The sequence below is a fragment of the Polyodon spathula genome, chromosome 8, assembly GCF_017654505.1.
Source record: "Polyodon spathula isolate WHYD16114869_AA chromosome 8, ASM1765450v1, whole genome shotgun sequence".
Classification (NCBI taxonomy): domain Eukaryota; kingdom Metazoa; phylum Chordata; class Actinopteri; order Acipenseriformes; family Polyodontidae; genus Polyodon; species Polyodon spathula.
The window spans coordinates 48388475-48409985 of NC_054541.1; the positions used below are offsets into that span (position 1 = coordinate 48388475).

Sequence of the window (21511 nt, forward strand, 5' to 3'; positions counted from 1 at the left end):
CCCTTTATAGCGTCAGAGGGATGTTATTAAGTGCTTTAATTTGACCTGGAATTGATTTGCACCACACCATTTCATTATGCATGGCTCTTACTTACAAAAACAAATGACATTTGAAGGAATTTGTGATAGATATAATTAGTTTGTGAAATGCCGGAGTTGTCCAGAGCATGGAATCTCTAATGACACACAGAAAATGTCTTTGTCTTTCTTCCTTCATCCTAATGCACACATCCCAGCAGCTCAGGCCCTTCAACAGCACTCTTTCATCTCCTCGCTTTGAAGCACTTCCAGCTGCTTCAAACATCCAGCCAACCCAAACTGGGCATGTTCTGAATGGGTGAAATTCCAGTGTCAGGTTGAAAAGGAGGCTGCGGGTGTGAAAGTGGCTGAAAATCAGTGATGATAGAAAAACTGGGGGCGGGGGTCCCTGATGGCTCTCTCCAAGTACACAAGTATCACGCTCAGCATTCACAAAGCTCACATTTACTCCAAATTGTGATTAGCATGTTTGCTTTTTTCTTAAAGATGACTAAAATGACTTCAGACTACCTACAAGCCCCTCAATACATGTTTGAACACTTGGCACTGTCGGCAGTTTTAAATAATTGAAAATCTCATATGTGTTTTTATTGCCATTGATAACAAATGAAAACATGAATGTTGCCAGTGCCAGTCACACGTCTCCATGGCGAATAACCCCCTGTGCAGGCTGCAGCTTGGAAAGAGCATTAGTGTCTTTCATTTAACTGAGATGCAGTGACTGAGGACTGAACCCTGCACTGTATGTGCTGTTGTGAGTGAGCCAGGCTCTGCTTGAAGAGTGGACGGTCCTCTCAATACGCACTTAGCCAGGTACAGTGTCAGGATTGCTGCCTCGAGTATAAGCTGATAGTCCAGGCTTAGGGTTGGGGTGGGAGCCCTGGAACTTTTCCCAAAACGGTTAGTCCAGCCTGCTTTATACTTTAAGTGAACATCTTCTGGGCTTCTCAAACTGTATGAAATAACTTATTTTATAATAAGAGGCACAGTCCTTTTTATACACTTTGCTCTGCCCCCTATGTAAATCAGATAGATTCTTCAAAGTTAGAGTCTTCCACAGCAATGCAGTGCAGTGTCTCGTAATAAAAGCACACGTTAATGGTTTCAACTTTCTGGAGCAACTAGTTACAAAACTGCCTCAAACTTCCCTGAGCTTTTCCAATCCAGGTTAAATTGTTATAAAACTGCCTTCTCTTGACAGGTTCAGAGGGTGTGACGGCAGGATTTATTAGGAGCCAGCATCTGTATTATAAACAGCATGGGGCAAGGGAATGAAACAAATACTTGTGCGGAGGCTTGGAAGGTGACAGAATATCCTTTCATCGCAGTTACTAGAAACATCCTGCTATCGGTTATTTGTCTTCTCATGCTTTAATTAACATTACCCCGTGTTACAGCAGCAATAGCAGTGAGCTCACAGCCACTTTCAAAAGCACAGATAGAAAGGATGGGTTTAGAGTCTGCACTCTAATTCATGTCTTCCCCTACTATTTCCTTTTCATCTTTAATCAAGGGTAAATTAATGTACATCAAATTACTTTCCCTCCTCTGCCCTTGTTCCTTTATCGTTGAAGTTCATGGGGCTTCAATCAAATGTTAGGATCTAGCAAGCCTGAAACTGTTTTACCAGCACACATGCTGCCCTTGCCAAGAGCAATGGCAATACGTTGGCACTACAACAGCAACAGTACTGTAGATATGGCCCTAGATAAGGGCAACAGGTAGAAGCACAAGGGTGACTACAATGGAATGAACCATTGGTAAAATTATTTCACAGCAGTGGCATTTTCATACTCTGTACGCTAATACACTGTGAAAATCCACTGCAATTCCAGTGCAATATATATTCCAAATTCATTGTGTTGCCATTGCTGGTTATGTTTGCAGTCATTGCAGAACCTCTGGGAATGATTGCAAGCACCATACAAACAGAAACAGGAATGCAAACAGGAATGCAGTGAATCCAGAGCAGTGAATCCAGAGCAGTGAACCCAGAGCAGTGCTGAGCTTGCGGGCCATGCTGCTCATGTAACTGCTATCTGCTGCTGCTTAGACACCAACACTTTTCAATAAACATAGGCACCACTATGGAATTAGATGTAGTCAAATAAATTGATATATCAATATAACATTTTGAAAGTATTTTTTAAAATGTATATCAAGTGACATTATATATATATATATTTAATATATATGGGGGATATAGAGAGAGAGAAGAGAGAGAGAGACAAGACTCTACTGCCTCTTGAACAATATTGATAAATTAAACCAAAGAATCTATTGTATATATATATATATATATATATATATATATATATATATATATATATATATATATATATATATATATAGATATATAGATATAGATAGATAGATAGATAGATAGATACACACACACACACACACACACACACACACATATATATATATATATATATATATATATATATATACATACACACACACACACACACAGTACCAGTCAAACGTTTGAGTAGACTTGCTGGAAACTAGGTTTTTTTCATAATTGACAATGTTTTACATTGTATACATTTCTGTAAATATTTGAAAATGAAAACACATGTTATAATATACAAAACAAAACATAAGGAGTATCAAAGCAATGTTCAAGAAAACTGAAAATTGTCTCTAAATCCCGGATTCCTTAAAATAGCCACCCTTTGCCTTAATAACAGCCTCACAAAAACAAGGCATTCGGTTAACAAGTTTCAGCAGGAAATCACCCGACATGTCTTCCCAGCTCTTCTGCAGCAATTCCCAGAGATGTAGGGCACTTGTGGGTAGCTTTGCTTTGACTCTTCTGCCCAGTTCGTCCCATACAAGTTCTATGGGATTGAGGTCTGGAGACTGGGCAGGCCAGGTCATTAGATTGACTTGTCCTTCACTTCCTTCTTCGCCAGATAGTTCTTGTACAACTTTGAGGTGTGTTTCGGGTCATTATCTTGCTGAAGAATGAAGGACTGCCCAACTAGCTGTAATCCTGATGGAATGGCATGCCTCTGAAGTATGCTATGATAGCCATGCTGGTTGAGCTTGCCATGGATTTGGTAAAGATCACCAACTCTATCACCAGCAAAGCAACCCCAGACCATGACACTGCCTCCTCCATGCTTGACAGAGGGAACCACACATGCAGAACTCATGCACTCACCCTCTCTGCGTCTTACAAATACTCAGCGGTCGGACTAAAATATTTCAAATTTTGACTGTGCCAGTTTCTTCAAATCGTTTGATTGTCTTGCAATTTGTCAAAAGTTCTTGCGATTTGTCTTAAAGATTGTCCTTCATTTCTTAAAGTAATTACAGACTTTCTTCTTTGCTTAACTGAGTGTATTTTGCCATTTTCTGCTCCCTTACATTCAGGAATGACAAACTTGTGCCTATGCTACCTATATTTATAGTAACCATGACCCTCACCTGTTAACAATAATTGGTGACAAAAGGTTAATTAGGTAACATGCTAGTTAACTCAGAGAACATTTAACAAAGACACTTTGATACTTAGGCCAGTTTTCTAGCACCGTGTTATACACATTTCAGACTTTTAACTGACTTGGGCTTCAGACTGAAATCCCCTTGCTTTGGGTGACCATTTCATTGAAATTGACAAGATTTATATTTTCATTTAAAAATTAAATTTTTGAATGCTTTTCACTTATGATTATCATCTTATATACGTACACGTATCATATAATGAAATATTAAGTGTTTATAGACAAGTTTATACAGTTAAAAGCAGAGATAATCATGAAAAACCTGGTTTCAAGCAGGTGAACTCAAACTTTTGACTGGTACTGCATATATATACTGTACAGGAGACAGGAGCCTCTAGCCTTTTTAATGTTTATTTAATGCCCGCACCATCTTCAGCTCTGATCCCTGCATATCTGAGTGGGTGGTCTTACAGGCTAATGGGAGGGTTGCATCTTGCAAAAGAACAATGTGTGCAAACCTGTGTGCATTATTATGGGACTTTGTCAGCTGAATGGTGCTCGCTATTGTCGCTATTGCACAGTTCCTCTGCTCAGGTTCACAAAGTTTCACTGCTTCCCTTCCCACTATTCAGGTTGAGCATAAGTCTCTGTCTCTGTGAGTCCCCCCTGCTCACTGTACCAGCACACCACATATGCAAGAACATCCAAGTCAGACAGATTTCAACAAATAGTAGCAGTGAGATTTGGGGATACTCCGTTAAAATGCATTGCGAGACTGGTAAAATTGAAGTCAAAATGTGTGCAAAAATGAAGATAAAATAAAAAATGCAATACTTAATTGCAAAGATGTTTTCAGGTCAAAGATACAGCCTGTATTTGATTAGCTTTATATGTTGTGTGTGTGTGTGTGTGTATATGTACTGTTGTATAGAGGATCATTCATAAGAAACATAGCATAAGAAAAAAAGGTATAACAGAACATTTTCCTTTTGTTTCCAATTTTCAAATAGCAGTCAGGACCATATGGATGTGTACCCCGTTCCCACTCCCGAAAAAAAGGGTGTTTCCACTGATGGCCGTGGCTGCTTTTACTAGCCTGGTTTCCTATATCCTGCCCTGTGTGGCCAGAGCAATCCGTCATCACAAAGCAGGGAGTGTGTGCTGGATAAGAAGCCGACAGGGGAACACAGCGACACATTGCAAGCTTTTTTCACCAATGCAATGGTAGGGCCACAAAATATAATTGTGGCGGCATGTGGGTGAACGAAGAAAAAATATTATTTTAACAACTGGATCTCGAGGCTGTTTTTTTCTGAACATATTACAGTACTGCTACAGGTTTCTTTACCACACAGCACAATGCTATCCCACAATCCCCCAGTGAGCTTTTGACGCAGGACAAGAGCTTCCATGTTTGGAAAAACCACTGAAACGTTTTTTTCTTGGCCAGGGATGGTCACAGCCCGTAGTGGACATGGCTTAGTGTTCATGTTTGCAAGCAAGACATCTGCAAAGTTCTTCTAGAGCTCCATTATCCAGGACAATTCCAAGAGCTCCAGTATCCAGGACAATGTTCTGTAATCATGTTGTTTCTATATCACCCTGTATATCAGACTCAAAAACCTCAGTATAATGTTGAATATAAGCGTAATGGTTTATTTGTTAATTACAATCTGCAAGTTTTCATTGCAAAAGCTGAATGCGTACAGAACTGGCTCTCCGCTACAGTTAGTATTCAACACTCAGTTCATTAGAAGAGCAGTTATATCTGTTCTAGAAAATCTTTAAACATAAAACTCACCAGTAAACATTATAACAGTCCACCTAGAAGAGACATTAAAAAGGCAGAGACGTCTTGAAGGATGGATGCACTGTACGATTTCTATTTTAAATGGCACACTGTTATTAGTTCCAGATGAGCAAGACACCAAAAAATCAAAACAAGACTGGGGAAAGGCCCAAATGTGTGAAATGAATTAGACAATTAAACCCTGACTAGAGGGCATTACTGTTGGGTAATTGGCTGCACCAGGAAGGCACTGAACAAATTAGCAAGACCGAGCAAGGTAACCTGCTCATAGCAAGACCGAGCAAGGTAACCTGCCCATAGCAAGACCAAGCAAGGTAACCTGCTCATAGCAAGACCGAGCAAGGTAACCTGCTCATAGCAAGACCGAGCAAGGTAACCTGCTCATTAGCAAGACCGAGCAAGGTAACCTGCTCATAGCAAGACCGAGCAAGGTAACCTGCTCATAGCAAGACCGAGCAAGGTAACCTGCTCATAGCAAGACCGAGCAAGGTAACCTGCTCATAGCAAGACCGAGCAAGGTAACCTGCTCATAGCAAGACCGAGCAAGGTAACCTGCTCATAGCAAGACCGAGCAAGGTAACCTGCTCATAGCAAGACCGAGCTTGGTAACCTGCTCCTAGCAAGACCGAGCAAGGTAACCTGCTCATAGGAAGACCGAGCAAGGTAACCTGCTCATAGCAAGACCGAGCAAGGTAACCTGCTCATAGCAAGACTGAGCAAGGTAACCTGCTCATTAGGGCTGCAGCTTAATTAGGGTGGATGCCTAGCTCTTCCTGAACAGTCTGGATTCCTCGCCTCCTCTCACACCACAAACTGCCGTGTGGAATTCTGTAGCTTCCACTGGGGTAATAAACTATATTTGTCTTTGTGACGATGAGTGGTAAATACTTTTAAACACATTGGGATGCTTCTAAATCTCAAAAGATGCAGCTGTCAACTACAGTACTGCAAGGTCTCGTCTACTTGAGCTGTGTTCAGCTTGCAGCTGATCTTTAATAGCAGCTGCACCTACACTGCCTCAGGAGTTGTAAAAACAGTGCAGTACACTCTGGCTACATTGTATCTGTAGTGGTATTGGTTTTATTGGTTTCCTAGTAGCGAGGCTGAATTTTACAATTCATTTGAAAACGTGTGGATGCATGACCATCAACCCTCAAGGAGTTCTTCACAAGACAGTGATCCAGAGGAAAGATCTCCCCAGAGGAGACACGGAATCAGATCTGACAACTGCATGGGCCCAAGATCTGCTCAAACTCAACAGTAATTTCAATGCTATACTGAAATGTGTCCTTGTGTTATTATCTGGCCTCACCCCGGTTCAACAAGATGCCATTGGATTATACTAAGTTCACGAAGGAGCTCAGTGCAAAGGGCGGGTTTTCATACTCTCTCACCCTTATAAAAGTGAAAACATGCTAAAGCATAGGTCAGCATTGTAAAGAATAGCGAGGTATGGTAAAGCATATTAATGAACATGGCAAACCAGGGTAAACCGAAGAAAATGGGAAAAGCATGGGGGGAAACCTGCAAAGCGAAAATACCATGTTATATGTTTATAAGAGCAATCAGCCGATGAAGATCTGACTTCAACAAGTCCTTCTTTGTGCAACATTGCCTAGTTTCTAGAGCTACTTTCTGCTCGTCTCTTACTAACCAGTGCTTTATCACTTTGTTTTGTGTGTTTGTTTTTGAGGAGCGAGCAGAATACAAAACACTGAAATCAATCACTCAACTAATGGAGTGCCTTCAGCCTCTTCCCAGGAGGGACAATGCTGTTCAATATCAGATCGTTTCCTCCAGTCTGACAGGTGCAGGGGATGTCTTTGATCAAGGCTGACTGATCCAAACAAGGAAGCAGACTCAGGTATCTCGCAGGGATAATGCATTGCGCTCAGCGAGGCAGACACCTGAGCCCCAGGATCTGTGCGCATATACATCACCCCAAATCCAGACTTATTTTTTTATACTTCATTTTAAAAGCTTATTTTTTTTTAATGGTCTGGGAATGTTTATGACTCACTGGGGTGTGTTGGACTAGAACGACAAATATTTACTTACAGAGTTAATTAGACCTGTCTGGGGCGTTGAGGTAGCATTATCTTTTTTAAATTAAAATGACATTCAAAGAAGACAAATAATGTTTTGAGGAATATACAAATTATCTAGCCTCCCTAATTATGTGTAATCAAGTGTACTTTGGTTCTGTCTCCCCTATTAAAGTTCTTGTGCAAAAATACCCTGAGGAAGTAGGCCTTCAAAGCCAGTGAAAATTGTTTTATAAAAACATTTAGAATTAATACTGCTACCAGTGCTGGAAACGCAGGTGTTGGAATCATCAGGGCAAAACAATTTTTAAAATGGGGGTGCTAAAAGCTATTGGACAAAACTGTAACCCCTGTACATGATGGAAGCCATGCAAAGCCAGGGGGTGCTGCCACACCCCCAGCACCCCTAGCTCCAGCGCCCTTGGTGCAAAGCAACCCAATACAATATTGCTGCATTGCATCTGCACCAGTGGTACTAGGACCACTGCACAGTATTATTTGGAAGCCCTGCTGGTGTAAATAGTGTGGGTGTAAATAGCAGGGACGGAATTAACCTCCTCCTTGCCAAACAAATAAAAACACACCAGCAGGGTCATGATTTGTGATTTAAAAACGTTCGGAGCAAAGACAGCACAGGCATATGAGGCATAGCAACATTTCATTTTAATACATACCTGCGCACATATATGAAAGAAAATAAAAGAAATGCATTTTTTTGGTTTACAGTATAGTATGCAGTTTCAACACAACAGTGCTCATGTAAGAATCATCATTACCATTTTGTAATGGCAAATAAAAAGGAACAAGAACTAAAATCCTCAAACACATATGTTTCAAGTCTAAGTATGTTTAATTTGAATGTGTTCTCGCTAAAAGGAAAAGTTATTAAATCATATTTATATAAAAAAATTTAAAGTCAAACTGAAAAATGATGTTATATTAACTTCAAAAGGCATATTTAGTAAAGAAGAGATAAAAGCAAGCATCTTTTCAGCGTAATTAAACAGGTGTAGGGTTTAGAAGAAACGCACTGCTTACTGTTGTCATCTCCTGTGTCCCTGCACTACCCTTTCCAACGGGATTCCATTGCTTGGGTGGTCACTATTCAAACACTTTAGCTGAATGCCATATTCAGAAAGAAGCGCTCTCTCGCAGCCATGCTGTGCACGTGTAGACAGCAAGAAACAAACCAAGAGAAGTACTCAGTGCTCAGCAGAAGAGTTCTCTTGTTTCAGCTACCCTATACATGGGTATCTGTCTGGCTTTAAAACCCAGTCTAAAAGCTCTGGGGGGAGCATGAATAATATAAATCAAAGCAATTGTTGATCTGTTGACAGGATATGTGGGGACCAGGAGACAGCACTGGGAAGTTTGTTAAGCGCTCCAAGGTGTTTGCTAATGCTTGAACTTCCCTCACAGATTATTTTTTGGAACCCCTTACCGCTACCCTCTGTAGGGGGCCTTGAGGGTTTGAAATGGGGTTCTCCAAATTAAATAAAATTAGGGATGTTTACTTGTCGAGTGGCCTGCTGACTAATGCAACAACTTAAATTCCAAAGACATAATGTAGCAGAAACTAATACGGTATCCCAATAAGTCCTTTTGTCAGTTTGCAATATTTTAATACCTGTCAAAAAAAGAATTATGTAACAAAACGGTACTGAATGTTTATGATTTTTTGTAATATGTGGGCTTATTCAAATAGTGTTAAATCCTGAGTTATATGACATTACTCGTTAAAAATGTTTGACAAATTTTGACAAATCGCCCGAACATTTTAAAAACAAGATGTAATTCTCCAGAATTTTTCAAAACGCTTCCCCTGCGCCCCATGGATATTGGATTACAAATATTATGGTAGCACAGATAAATGAAGTTAGAAACGGAAGACACATCTGTAAAATAGCAACAGGGCATCATTCCATAACTTACCATTCTGACAATATTAATGAAACAAAAACCACGAAGGAACATTTCTTAACTGGTCAGTGGTTTATAGCAAAGTTAAGAAAACCCGGCCTTCAGACCCTGGTAATCAGGGAAACGGATCTGACACAGTCGCTCCGCGAAGGCACCTGCGTGTAAGAAGTAAACGGAGAGTTCCGGAGTGTGCGCTCACAAGATGTAATTGGTCTCGGGTGGGTTCTTGCCCTCGTCAGCCTCTTTCGGAGAAGGCGTGTGCACTTTGTGCTTGGTGCTGGTGGCACTCATTACACTGCCTCGGTACCCTAAATGAATGACAGAATCAGAAAAAGAGAGGCTGTAAAACTGCCATCCTGTGACACTGTTTTTTTCGATACAAAAAAAAAAAAAAGTGCAACTCAAGATATTGCATCACAGGAACCCATAAAAGAAAATGCCATGATACTCCACAACATTCCCCGTGGATCAGATACATGCTAAATGCCATGATAATCCACAACATTCCCCGTGGATCAGATACATGCTAAATGCCATGATAATCCACAACATTCCCCGTGGATCAGATACATGCTAAATGCCATGATAATCCACAACATTCCCAGTGGATCAGATACATGCTAAATGCCATGATAATCCACAACATTCCCCGTGGATCAGATACATGCTAAATGCCATGATAATCCACAACATTCCCCGTGGATCAGATACATGCTAAATGCCATGATACTCCACAACATTCCCCATGGATCAGATACATGCTAAATGCCATGATAATCCACAACATTCCCAGTGGATCAGATACATGCTAAATGCCATGATAATCCACAACATTCCCCGTGGATCAGATACATGCTAAATGCCATGATAATCCACAACATTCCCCATGGAGCAGATACATGTTAAAGCAGATTTATGGAATTCCTTAAAAACCCTTCTATGCAATTAGCAGCCGTTGACGTTGCATTGCATTCTTTACTGAATGTCACGCTAGGGGTATTCATATTCAGTAAGGTACATTAAGGCCTTATGTACTCTAGCATGACCTTCAATCACTCTGTATGCACCAGTGGGACCAGTGAAAGCAGCACCCTTCCTCTGAGCTCTGAATTACAAACTCTGCATAGCTGTTGTTTGGCTCGGGCTTTGGCTATGGCTGCAATGTCCTTCTTGCTGGAGTTTTATCAGTGACGACGAGACAAACGTTTCAGTTAATGAGGCAGATGGTGTTTCGACACTCAACGGTTTGAATTGACTCAATTGATTGTGGAATCACCATTGCTTTCACTATGATTACAGAACCAGTTATTGATGTGACAGTTCTCATCTAAAATGACAATAAATGAGCGAGTGGTTTAGCGGCTTTCTTAAGAGAACACATTGACTGACAGCCACACTCTACATGCGGAACACAACAGCTGCAAACTTAGTAAATTCTGACAATGTTTATACAACAAGTCTTTTTCAGTGTTTACTGCCTTGAATTTGCTTTTAACAGATGCTCCAAGTTTACAGACCTTTCGGATTGCATTTGGGCGTAATGAGAATAACTGTTGCTTTTGTACACATTTTTCCCTACTGATTACCACAGTTGGCAAGGTTGAGGACCCCTTACTATGCAGTGCTTTCCTTTTTCATTCATTTTAAGTTTTGAAGAAAGTGGCAGTGATGCATCAACTTGCCTAAAATCGTCCTCTCTCTACTCTTTTGCATGTTCAAACGCTTCACTCATTTATTTATTTATTTAATTTCCACAGTGATGTTATTGCCTCTCAGGAAGGCAATGCCGCTAATGAACTCCACTAAACAAGCAAGCATGATCCCAGCTGAGGGCTCCTTTTGAAAGAGCTCTCTTGGTATCCTGTGATCTTTGATGGCTGACTTTTATTGCTAGCATTGCTGGTGCCTTTTTACAGTAATTCTGGAATTTAGACTGGGGCGGGGGTACAAGCAATTTAAACCCCCAGAGGTCATACTAGTAATTTTCTGTCCTGTTCCATACAGTCGATGTGGCAGAACAAATGTGAAGGGAGATCAGGTTTCTGGAGATTACGCACTTCCCAAGGAAGCTTGGGAAGAATGGCCAGCCTGGATCCCTTCGATCTGTCTTCTCACTCACTTTTGTTACAGTGTCTTCCATGCCAGCCGTCTTTGCAGTGGCATTTGTTTGGTTCCACGCAGGTTCCGTGCGCCCCGCAGCCCGGGTCACAGACAGCTGCAAAGGGAACAGGGAGAGAGGCTGAGATGCCAGGGGTTGCACTGGCGGCAAGGACAAGACAAAGGCTGCTAATGCTTCAGACTTTCTGTCAGCTTGGCAGTAAAAACAAAAACTCACTTAAAGTGGTGTAAAATGAACAGATCCAAACAATGCTGTGAAACTTCCAAACATGGAACGATATGTTTCATCTCTGGAGTCTGGTGTGCAAGCAAAGCGCTGCCCGGGCCGTTCAGTTCGGGGTGATGCACTGTAAAGATGAGCTTCACTGGTATCATCACATCCACACACACACACCCAAAAGCCCATCTCTAACCAGGGCTTGTTTAAGTGACTCTGGGGGGTCAAGAATGAGAACCTCATTTATGAATGGCTATAATGTGACTCAGGAAACTTGGCATAGCTTTTAAAGAAGGGGGGGGGGCAACAACAAACCTATCAGATCCTACCTCATACTCCATTTATAGTAATGCCTGTAAATGACTGTATAGACACAGGTGTGTGTGTGTGTGTGTGTGTGTGTGTGTGTGTGTGTGTGTGTGTGTATATACATGGTATATAAAGCTTGTAAACATCAGTCAGTTCTATGTGATCAGTTTGACTCTGGGGAGTCTCTTCTTACAGATGATCACTGTGACCTAACCCAGATGCCTGCAGAGCACAGAGCCAGGTGAACTGGATAAACTGCTCCCGTGGTAACGGCTTGTCTAAAGAGCAACATTTACTTGACATTTTAAAACACCTGCTACTTCCACATCCCTATGACTCGTGTCACATTCGCTCGGGCTTAAATAAAAGGGTCACATTTTTTTTTTTTTTCTTGTTTTTAATTAACGCTTTTTTTTTTTTTTAAAGAAGTTCTAAGTCTCATATGAACTTTAAAAAGAAAATGTATTTAGATTTTTGAGAAGCATTTTTGAAAGCTTTCGATAGTTGAGTTGGGAGATCGCTGGTGTGTTTTGCCTGCCTGTTTCATTGGGGTCATCCCTGCACAATACCAAAGCAATACCCATAACAGCTGACTTCTAATGGCAATGCAGTGGCACTACAATGGCAAAGCAATGGCATGATCCAACCCACTCACTTGTACTCCACTACAGGACCACTGCAGCACTATTGCTGCCATGCGGTGAGCTGCTGATACAGTAGATCTGCTCCAATTTGTTCTGCAGAATATTAGAAGTGTCCTAGTGGAATTAGTGCTAACTTTCCTGCAAGTGTATCTCCTATTGAGAGTGAAACAAAAAAGAAAGCACTACAGTATGGCACACCATGAGATTCCAGGTTTCATTTTTTTTTTGCACATTCGCCGAGCACCTAACCCAGTCTGCGTCCTTGCTGTGCTTACCCTTTGAACACAGATCCCCCAGGAATCCTTTAGGACACTTGCATTTGTTTCTCCCAGTGCACTTCCCTCCATTCCTGCAAGGCTGACGGCACTTGCCTGAGAAGAAAATGAACACAAGCTGTTGTAATACATCTCAGTGCAATTGAATTTGAGAACGCTCTGCAGTGCACCCACACACTCAGGACCAGATCTTCCAAACATGATTAAGGACTTCACGCAGACTGTGGGAGATTATTAAACTGTGCCCAGCAGATAATTAACACAACCAATAGTTCCAAGAGGTATGATCAAAGAACGTATGGAAAGAAAATGTAACTGCAGACTACGAAAATGTAACTGCAGTATGCAGTTTACTGACTTTACAGCACCAGTGTCTAACACCCAGGTAATGGAACTGGAGGTATCTTAAAGGGTAAGCAGTGGGGTTCCGAAGAATCTAGCGTCACACGCGCTGCTACAACTGTTTAAATAACGTACCTGTCATTTTAAAATCTAGCGTCACACGTCCCCACGCGCTGCTACAACTGTTTAAATAACGTACCTGTCATTTTAAAATCTAGCGTCACACGTCCCCACGCGCTGCTATAACTGTTTAAATAACACACCTGTCATTTTAAAACACAGCGTCACCCATCCCCACGTGCTGCTATAACTGTTTAAATAACACACCTGTCATTTTAAAACACAGCGTTACCCATCCCCACGCGCTGCTATAACTGTTTAAATAACACACCTGTCATTTTAAAACACAGCGTTACCCATCCCCACGTGCTGCTATAACTGTTTAAATAACGTAACTGTCATTTTAAAATCTAGCGTCACACGTCCCCACATGCTGCTACAACTGTTTAAATAACGTAACTGTCATTTTTCATTTCATTGTTAACATCCTGACAACTTTTTACACTTACACTGTAACTTTAAAGTCTTTTTCAAGCGCTTTTTGAAATGGCTGCTCTAGTGCACGGCTGGAATCGGGCAGATTTGTCTTTGCGAAGGACGCATGAATCAAGCCAAGTACAAGGTTGTCCTGGAAGAAAACTTGCTTCCTTCTGCTCTGACAATGTTCCCCAACTCTGAGGATTGCTTTTTCCACAGGACAATGCTCCATGCCACACAGCCAGGTCAATCAAGGTGTGGATGGAGGACCACCAGATCAAGACCCTGTCATGGCCAGCCCAATCTCCAGACCTGAACCCCAATGAAAACCTCTGGAATGTGATCAAGAGGAAGATGGATGGTCACAAGCCATCAAACAAAGCCGAGCTGCTTGAATTTTTGCGCCAGGAGTGGCATAAAGTCACCCAACATCAATGTGAAAGACTGGTGGAGAGCATGCCAAGACACATGAAAGCTGTGCTTGAAAATCAGGGTTATTCCACCAAATATTGATTTCTGAACTCTTCCTAAGTTAAAACATTAGTATTGTGTTGTTTTAAAATTAATCTGAACTTATTTTCTTTGCATTATTCGAGGTCTGACAACACTGCATCTTTTTTGTTATTTTGACCAGTTGTCATTTTCTGCAAATAAATGCTCTAAATGACAATATTTTTGTTTGGAATTTGGGAGAAATAAAAGATTATCTGAAGAGACTTCTAATTAGAGGTTTTACACCCACATACATTCATACAGTATAAAACCTTGTTGAATTTCACTTTTTGTGTTCTGTAGAAAGGGAAACATATTTGTGGAAAGGATTTGCAGCAGTGTAATTAGAAGTCTCTCACAATGGGCCGGTTACATTGAAAGAACGGTGCTAATAAATCAGTCTGCAGTCTGGGACAAGGTCTTTTTTGTTTGTTTTTAATCACTCCACCGAACCGTTCCCAGTATCAGCTATGGTAAACGCAGAAAGGCCCGCTGAAAATTTTCACTCACCTGAGAAAAGCTTTTATGTTTGATCAGGTTTTTAACAGCTGCTAGTGAAGTGTGCTCTTCAACCGACCGGCTCCTTCAAGTAAATGAGTGAGACCCACTTTGACATGAAACGCTGTGACAGGAGGCCCACAAAACAGACTAAAAGCCCACGTAGCACCTGGCAACTTTCAGGCAGCTGTTTCCAGCATCGTTTCAAGAACTCGTTCCAGGGTTGACTGGTTTTACAGAGGCTAAAGTACGGCTAAAATGGGGAGAATGTAATGCTTTCTAAGAGAGAATGAAAGGGACCCGCTTTGAGCAAAGCAAGGTGCAGTCACCCAGCACCCTCGTGCTTTAGCCTGGCTTGTCAGAGTGGAAAGTGGACTGGCTGTGCTCACCGATTTCACAGTGAGGGCCCTCGAACCCTGCAGGGCAGAAGCACTTCCCCGGGTGAAAGCAGGTCCCACCGTTGTGACAGACTGTGGTGCAGTTTGCTGGAAAAGACAATCACACTGTATAGAACTGGTGGTTCAGAACATCGCTTGTGAAAATCAATCTATATAGAATCGGTGGTACAGAACATCGCTTGTGAAAATCAATCTGTATAGAATCGGTGGTTTTTCAGCAATGCAGTACACATTTACAGACGTCTAATCTGCTGGTTCTAATCTGACCCCTTGTCAGTTCCCAGTAAAACAGAACCTGTTTATATTACAAACATTTAAAAAGAAAGCACTATGGTGAGTGTGGATGGGGGCAGCACGGTGGCGGGGTGGTTTAGTGCTGCAGCCTCACAGCACCAGGGTCCTGGGTTCAATTCTGGCCCAGGGTCTGTCTGTGTGCAGTTTGCATGTTCTCCCCATGTTCATGTGGGTTTTTCCCACAGTCAAAAGACATGCTGTTCAAGGTGATTGGTCGCTCTAAATTGCCCTCTGTGTGTGGTGACTTGTAATGGACTGGCATCCCAACCAGGGTGTGGTCCCACCTTGCACCTCTGCCAGGCTGGGCTCCAGCTCACCACAACCCTGTAGAGGATTGGGTGGTTGGTTATAATGGAATGGATGAGTGTGGATGGGTCAAGCTGCCTCTTCTCTTACATGGCTATTCAACTATTTGAGTCTGTATAAAAAGACTGCCTTGGTTAAAAAGCCTTTGAAAACAACCCAAACCAGACATGTATCATCCACAAAACAAATGCTAGAAGACAGGGAAACTGTGTGTGTAATTCTCTATTGCGGTCTGTGCTTGGGTCATTATTTACCAGTCCCATTTTCAATCAATGGGGTGCTTCTGAAAAAACTCCTAAGAGCCAGACACAACAAGACAGAGAACACACACCCTTATTATTATTCTAATGTAAATGACACAAAGTATATCTTTAATGTCTGTTTTTTTTCATTTGCTCCCTCATACTGGTATATGCTGTATAGTACACGGTGTGTTGCTCGGGTTAGGAGTTTCCCTGATCCATGCTTACCCTTGCCACAGTTGATGCCATAGTAACCGGGAGGACATATACACATTCCGGGGCTGACACACAGCCCTCCGTTCAGACACCGGGGTGCACAAAGAGCTGGGGCAGAGAGAGAACCACAGGAGTGGGATCAGAATGAAAGGAAAATGAAATTAGTCAATCGCACGCTTTCTGTTTCAACGGTGCATTGCACTTAGCATTAGCGTGCCTTATTTTCAGGTAATTACACCTTATTTCGAAGCATGTCATTTGCTGGAAAGAATGCCAGTCATTATGGGAAGCAGCTGGTTGGTTATTGACTGAAAGCATGGAAGCAGTGGGAAAAAATCCATGCTCCAGGTGAATAACCAAGGGAATGCAAGACTACACAAAAGCAAGGCATGCAAACAGAGCTGCGTTCAACCTAGAACTGAATACTCAACTTGTACTACAGCTCTGGCCAAACGTTTAGCATCACCCAATAGAATTAACAATTTCTGCTTCATAAAGTCGAATGAACCCTGCTGAATAATGTTACGTTAACATATTGAATTACATACCGCTTTGTAGTTTTCCATATACTTAACGGAAAACTGCAACTGAAAAATTATTCAGTTTGATCAAAAGCAAATAGTGAAGACTTGGCCAGTCTATGTTTTTATTTATTTACTATGTTTTTTGGTCCATTTTTAACCAAACCCCAAATTACTAACTTCTTCTGATTTGAATCCAAACCTACATCGAACATTACTGGAGACCGCAGATGTTTTTACAACAGCTATTAGACTATAATATTGCTCGGCCCACATCTGTTTTTCTTTAGCATGTTTCAAAGACATCCAGATGCAAACCATTGGAAACTCTTGTAATGTTCTAATAGTTTGTGACAAGTTTGCTTTACCTTTCTCACAATGGGGGCCATAGAACCCATCTGTGCAGTCGCAGACCTGCCTGTCATTGCAGAAGCCTGCGTTCCGACACCCCCCAGGGCATTTCACTGTCGAGAGAGAGAGAGAGAGGGGGGAGAGAGAGAGGGGAGGGGAGAGAGAGAGAGAGGGGGGGAGAGGGGGGAGAGAGAGAGAGAGAGGGAGGGGGGGGGGGGGGGGGGGGGGGGAGGAGGGGTGGGGGGAGGGAGGGGGGTCTCTCTCCCCCTCTTCTCTCTCGCCCTGTCCCCCCTCCTGGGGATTTCTCTCTAAGGGGCTCCCTGTCTGTCCTCTCGGGGGGGAAGCCAAGAAGCACCAGAGAGAGAGGAGAGAGGGGGAGGGAGAGAGAGAGAGTGGGAGGGGGAGGGGGGAGAGAGACAGAGAGAGGAGAGAGAGAGAGAGAGAGGAGGAGGGAGAGAGAGAGAGAGAGAAATGATTGGGGAGGGGAAGAAACCAGAGAAGGGGAGAGAGTACTCTAGAGAGACAGAGAGATACAATCGAGCGAGAGAGAGGGTCGCTCGTCCTCCCTACGAGCGGAGAGAGGAGAGAGCGGAGGCGGAGAGAGAGAGAGAGAGAGAGAGAGAGAGAGAGAGAGAGTGCAGAGGGGGAGAGAGAGGAGAGAGAGAGCAGGGAGGGAGCGAGAGACAGAGAGTGGCGAGAGAGAGAGAGAGCGCAGAGGGGGAGAGAGAGCAGGGAGGGAGAGAGAGAGAGACAGAGAATGGAGAGAGAGAGAGAGAGAGAGAGAGAGAGAGAGAGAGAGAGAGAGAGAGAGAGAGAAGAGAGAGAGAGAGAGACAAAATGGGATCTATTAACTGGAATATTGTACCCATGAGGACACACCTGTAATACACTCCAAACAATTCCAGTCCAGCCCTTTTAATGGCACTTCAGAGGAACCGAGCATGAATGGTGACAATGCGTTGACTTCATCTGGAGTCCAGCAATCCCCTGGCACAGCACAGAAGCAGTGTTGATATAACACATAGTGCTGTTTCACTGCAGAACTCTATAGTACTGTACAATACTGCTCTATTCATAATATTTAGTTCTTAGCATAATTTACTGTACAACACATTCAAAGCTACAAACGCCCACATTGCACTGTTCTTTATTCAGAATATTCCAGGACTGTCCCGCAACTAGCTTAAATGTAACCCTCTGAATGTTACGCCTTCATTACCACAAATGCTAGTCAATAGGGTGGAAATGAGCTGTATGCGTGATTAATGTGAGTGATGTTAACCACAGTGTGACAATAACAGAGTGATATTATCAGGAGCCGCTCCTCACTGACTCCCCTTATAGTTCAGTGTGACAATGCTGAGATACTGGCAACATATCTGCAAGCTAGGTCACTGATGCAACGACATGTCTCCTGTTACCAGAGTCTCACCTCCAAACTTCTCAGAGCAAGAGCCTGGCAACTCCTAATACAATCAGTCAGTTAAAAAAAAGTGGGACTTTTCAATTACGTCTGCTGACTGTTTCCTTGGAAATGCGTCTCTGGTTCAGTTTATCATGATGCTCCTCCAGATCCCCCAGTTTTTCCATTCCTAGTGGTGTTGTATATCCCTTCTAAAACAGGGATTACTCTGGTATAGTGGTGAAGCTAATTCTGATTGTAACTGGTGGGTTGAGGCAGCCCTGCTGGCTTGCTGGAACAGCTGGGCTCGCTTCACATGACATGGTGAAACAGAACTGCCCTTGCTCAGGGTCACGTCATGCTCAATGCATTTCCACTCATACTGGAGGGCTTTCACAAGGATTAGACACTTTATCTTGAGCCTGGTTTGCTTTAGCAGTGGAAGTAAAGTGATACACCGACTTAACAGCAGTCTCTACGCAGGGATTACTCTACAGAGCCGGGTCCCGTTACCCACACGCTGTATACTGAAATCTAAGTCTGTTTAACCAATCAGGGCGATGCGTACAAGAGCTGTATCCAATCAGCGTAAGACAGCATTAGTGACATGAGTCCACCTGCATCACATTAGTGCCACCACTTCACTTTTTAATCAACACATGCATAGATATGCTAATTGTGCACCACCCCCAGGGACCTCGCGTCCACGGTCGGCAGTGGAATAGCCTGGACTCGAACCGGCGATGTCCAGGCTGTAGGGCTCATCCTTCACTCCACGCGGATCGCCTTTACTGGATGCACCACTCCGGAGCCTCATTATTCTGCTTTTTAAGGAAAAACTTTAGGGCGCATGGAGGGTACAACGAGAAGCCAGTTCTCAGAGTCCAGGATGTTATAGTAGTGAAGGAGACTGTTGTCTACAAGTACAGTACACTTAAAGTGTCCTCTTCTTTCACTTCAGCTCGGTGACAGGCCAGACTCTATGATTTATCCAAACTGTACAATGTCTTGTTTATTTGGAATCCCAATGAAAGTGAATGGCACATTGTTACATAATTCTAGATTCTACTGAACACCTGCATTACCCTGAAGAAACCCTAAGGACCATGTGCAGACCACTGCACTAACAGACATGACAATGCAATGGATTGGGTCCTGCTAAAGTAGCACACTGTCTGGTATTGATGTTGTACAAAGGTACAGCAATGGACTGGCAGTGTGTATTACTTGATACACTGGCATATGAAATATATTCCACACTGGTGCCATAACATTGTAGCTGCCCTCGCATTAGCATTGTCCCATCATTCAGTAAGGTTACACATGCTTCACCATGTCTGAGCAGGCAGCTCTGACCATGTATCCTGACTGAGTGCGGCATCAGCAAGTGCAGTAAGGCAGTAAGGCAGGCGCCTCCACTATACTGAGTCACCAGGGTTATTCATCCTTCACAGGGTTAACAAATGTCTTTCTGTGACTCTAATGGGCATGCCATTACAACTTGAAGGTTTCCACCACAAACCACAATTTAACTTATCTCAACATTAATCCATGGCAAGCTTAAGTTGAGGTTAGCTGGTTTACATTACCAGGAGAGCAGTGTATTTACTGTAATTAGAGGGATATTTAGGCCCTATTGGAATCTTCTGCTTAAGGCAGGGTAGGAGACTGGATGGTATGCAAAACCGATGAGTGCTTTTCAAGGGCCTAAAGAACACAGTGCTCTGTGATCTCCAGCAAACGTCATGAGCCACATCACCACATGTGAGATCTTTAAATCACAAAGCCTGCAGAGAGAAACATAACAACAATCAATGGATTGCCAGCAATCAAAATGCAATGAAGACGCAATCAATGGATTACCAGCAATCAAAATACAATGAAGACGCAATCAATGGATTACCAGCAATCAAAATGCAATGAAGACGCAATCAATGGATTACCAGCAATCAAAGTGCAATGAAGACGCAATCAATGGATTACCAGCAATCAAAATGCAATGAAGACGCAATCAATGGATTGCCAGCAATCAAAATGCAATGAAGACGCAATCAATGGATTACCAGCAATCAAAATGCAATGAAGATGCAATCAATGGATTACCAGCAATCAAAGTGCAATGAAGACGCAATCAATGGATTACCAGCAATCAAAGTGCAATGAAGACACAATCAATGGATTACCAGCAATCAAAATGCAATGAAGACGCAATCAATGGATTACCAGCAATCAAAATGCAATGAAGACACAATCAGTGGATTACCAGCAATCAAAATGCAATGAAGACACAATCAATGGCTTACCAGCAATCAAAATGCAATGAAGACACAATCAAGACGCTTGCCCATTGCGGTGAAGCTAGCTGAAGACATTTCTTTTCAAGTTATTGAGAGTTTTAGAACTCGGGGGGTGAACAGAGGAGCCATATATTTTATACAATTCAAGGATTAATGGAGGCATTTCTCTGTCAGTCTGCATTTATGTGAAACTTTATTTCTGCATTATACTCATGGCTCTGATTCTGTGTTTAGGGCCATGGCGAGGAGGTATGTCACTTGAGGTATGTCACTTGTTACATTTTCATTGATATAATGCTGAATTCTTTTACAGCTTGCTCACCGCTTGCAGACTTTACCAGACTGCAGGGCATGCTTCACGGGGTCTTACTGCTTGCTCACCGCCTGCAGGCTTTACCAGACTGTAGGGCATGCTTCACGGGGTCTTACTGCTTGCTCACCGCCTGCAGGCTTTACCAGACTGTTGGGCATGCTTCACAAGGTCTTAGTGTTTGTTCATTGCCTGCAGACTTTACCAGACTGCAGGGCATGCTTCACGAGGTCTTAGTGTTTGTTCATTGCCTGCAGACTTTACCAGACTGCAGGGCATGCTTCACGGGGTCTTACTGCTTGCTCACCACCTGCAGACTTTACCAGACTGCAGGGCATGCTTCACGGGGTCTTAGTGTTTGTTCATTGCCTGCAGACTTTACCAGACTGCAGGGCATGCTTCACGGGGTCTTACTGCTTGCTCACCACCTGCAGACTTTACCAGACTGTAGGGCATGCTTCACGGGGTCTTAC

At 42.7% G+C, this 21511-nt stretch overlaps 1 protein-coding gene across 2 annotated transcripts in view; it reads right to left on the reverse strand.

Annotated features, from left to right (window-relative positions):
- Positions 1–7941: 7941 nt before the first annotated feature.
- Positions 7942–21511, reverse strand: part of LOC121320093 (wnt inhibitory factor 1-like) — a 22164-nt gene continuing 8594 nt past the window's right edge. The window contains exons 5-10 of one of the 2 annotated variants that reach the window (XM_041258288.1): positions 17047–17142; positions 16170–16265; positions 15091–15186; positions 12833–12928; positions 11389–11484; positions 7942–9577 (exon numbers count right to left, since the gene is read on the reverse strand). In XM_041258288.1, the coding sequence (XP_041114222.1) occupies positions 9465–9577; positions 11389–11484; positions 12833–12928; positions 15091–15186; positions 16170–16265; positions 17047–17142 (593 nt within the window). In that variant the 3' untranslated portion in view covers positions 7942–9464. The remainder of the gene's footprint in view (positions 9578–11388; positions 11485–12832; positions 12929–15090; positions 15187–16169; positions 16266–17046; positions 17143–21511) is intronic. The other variant, XM_041258289.1, reaches the window with a different exon arrangement.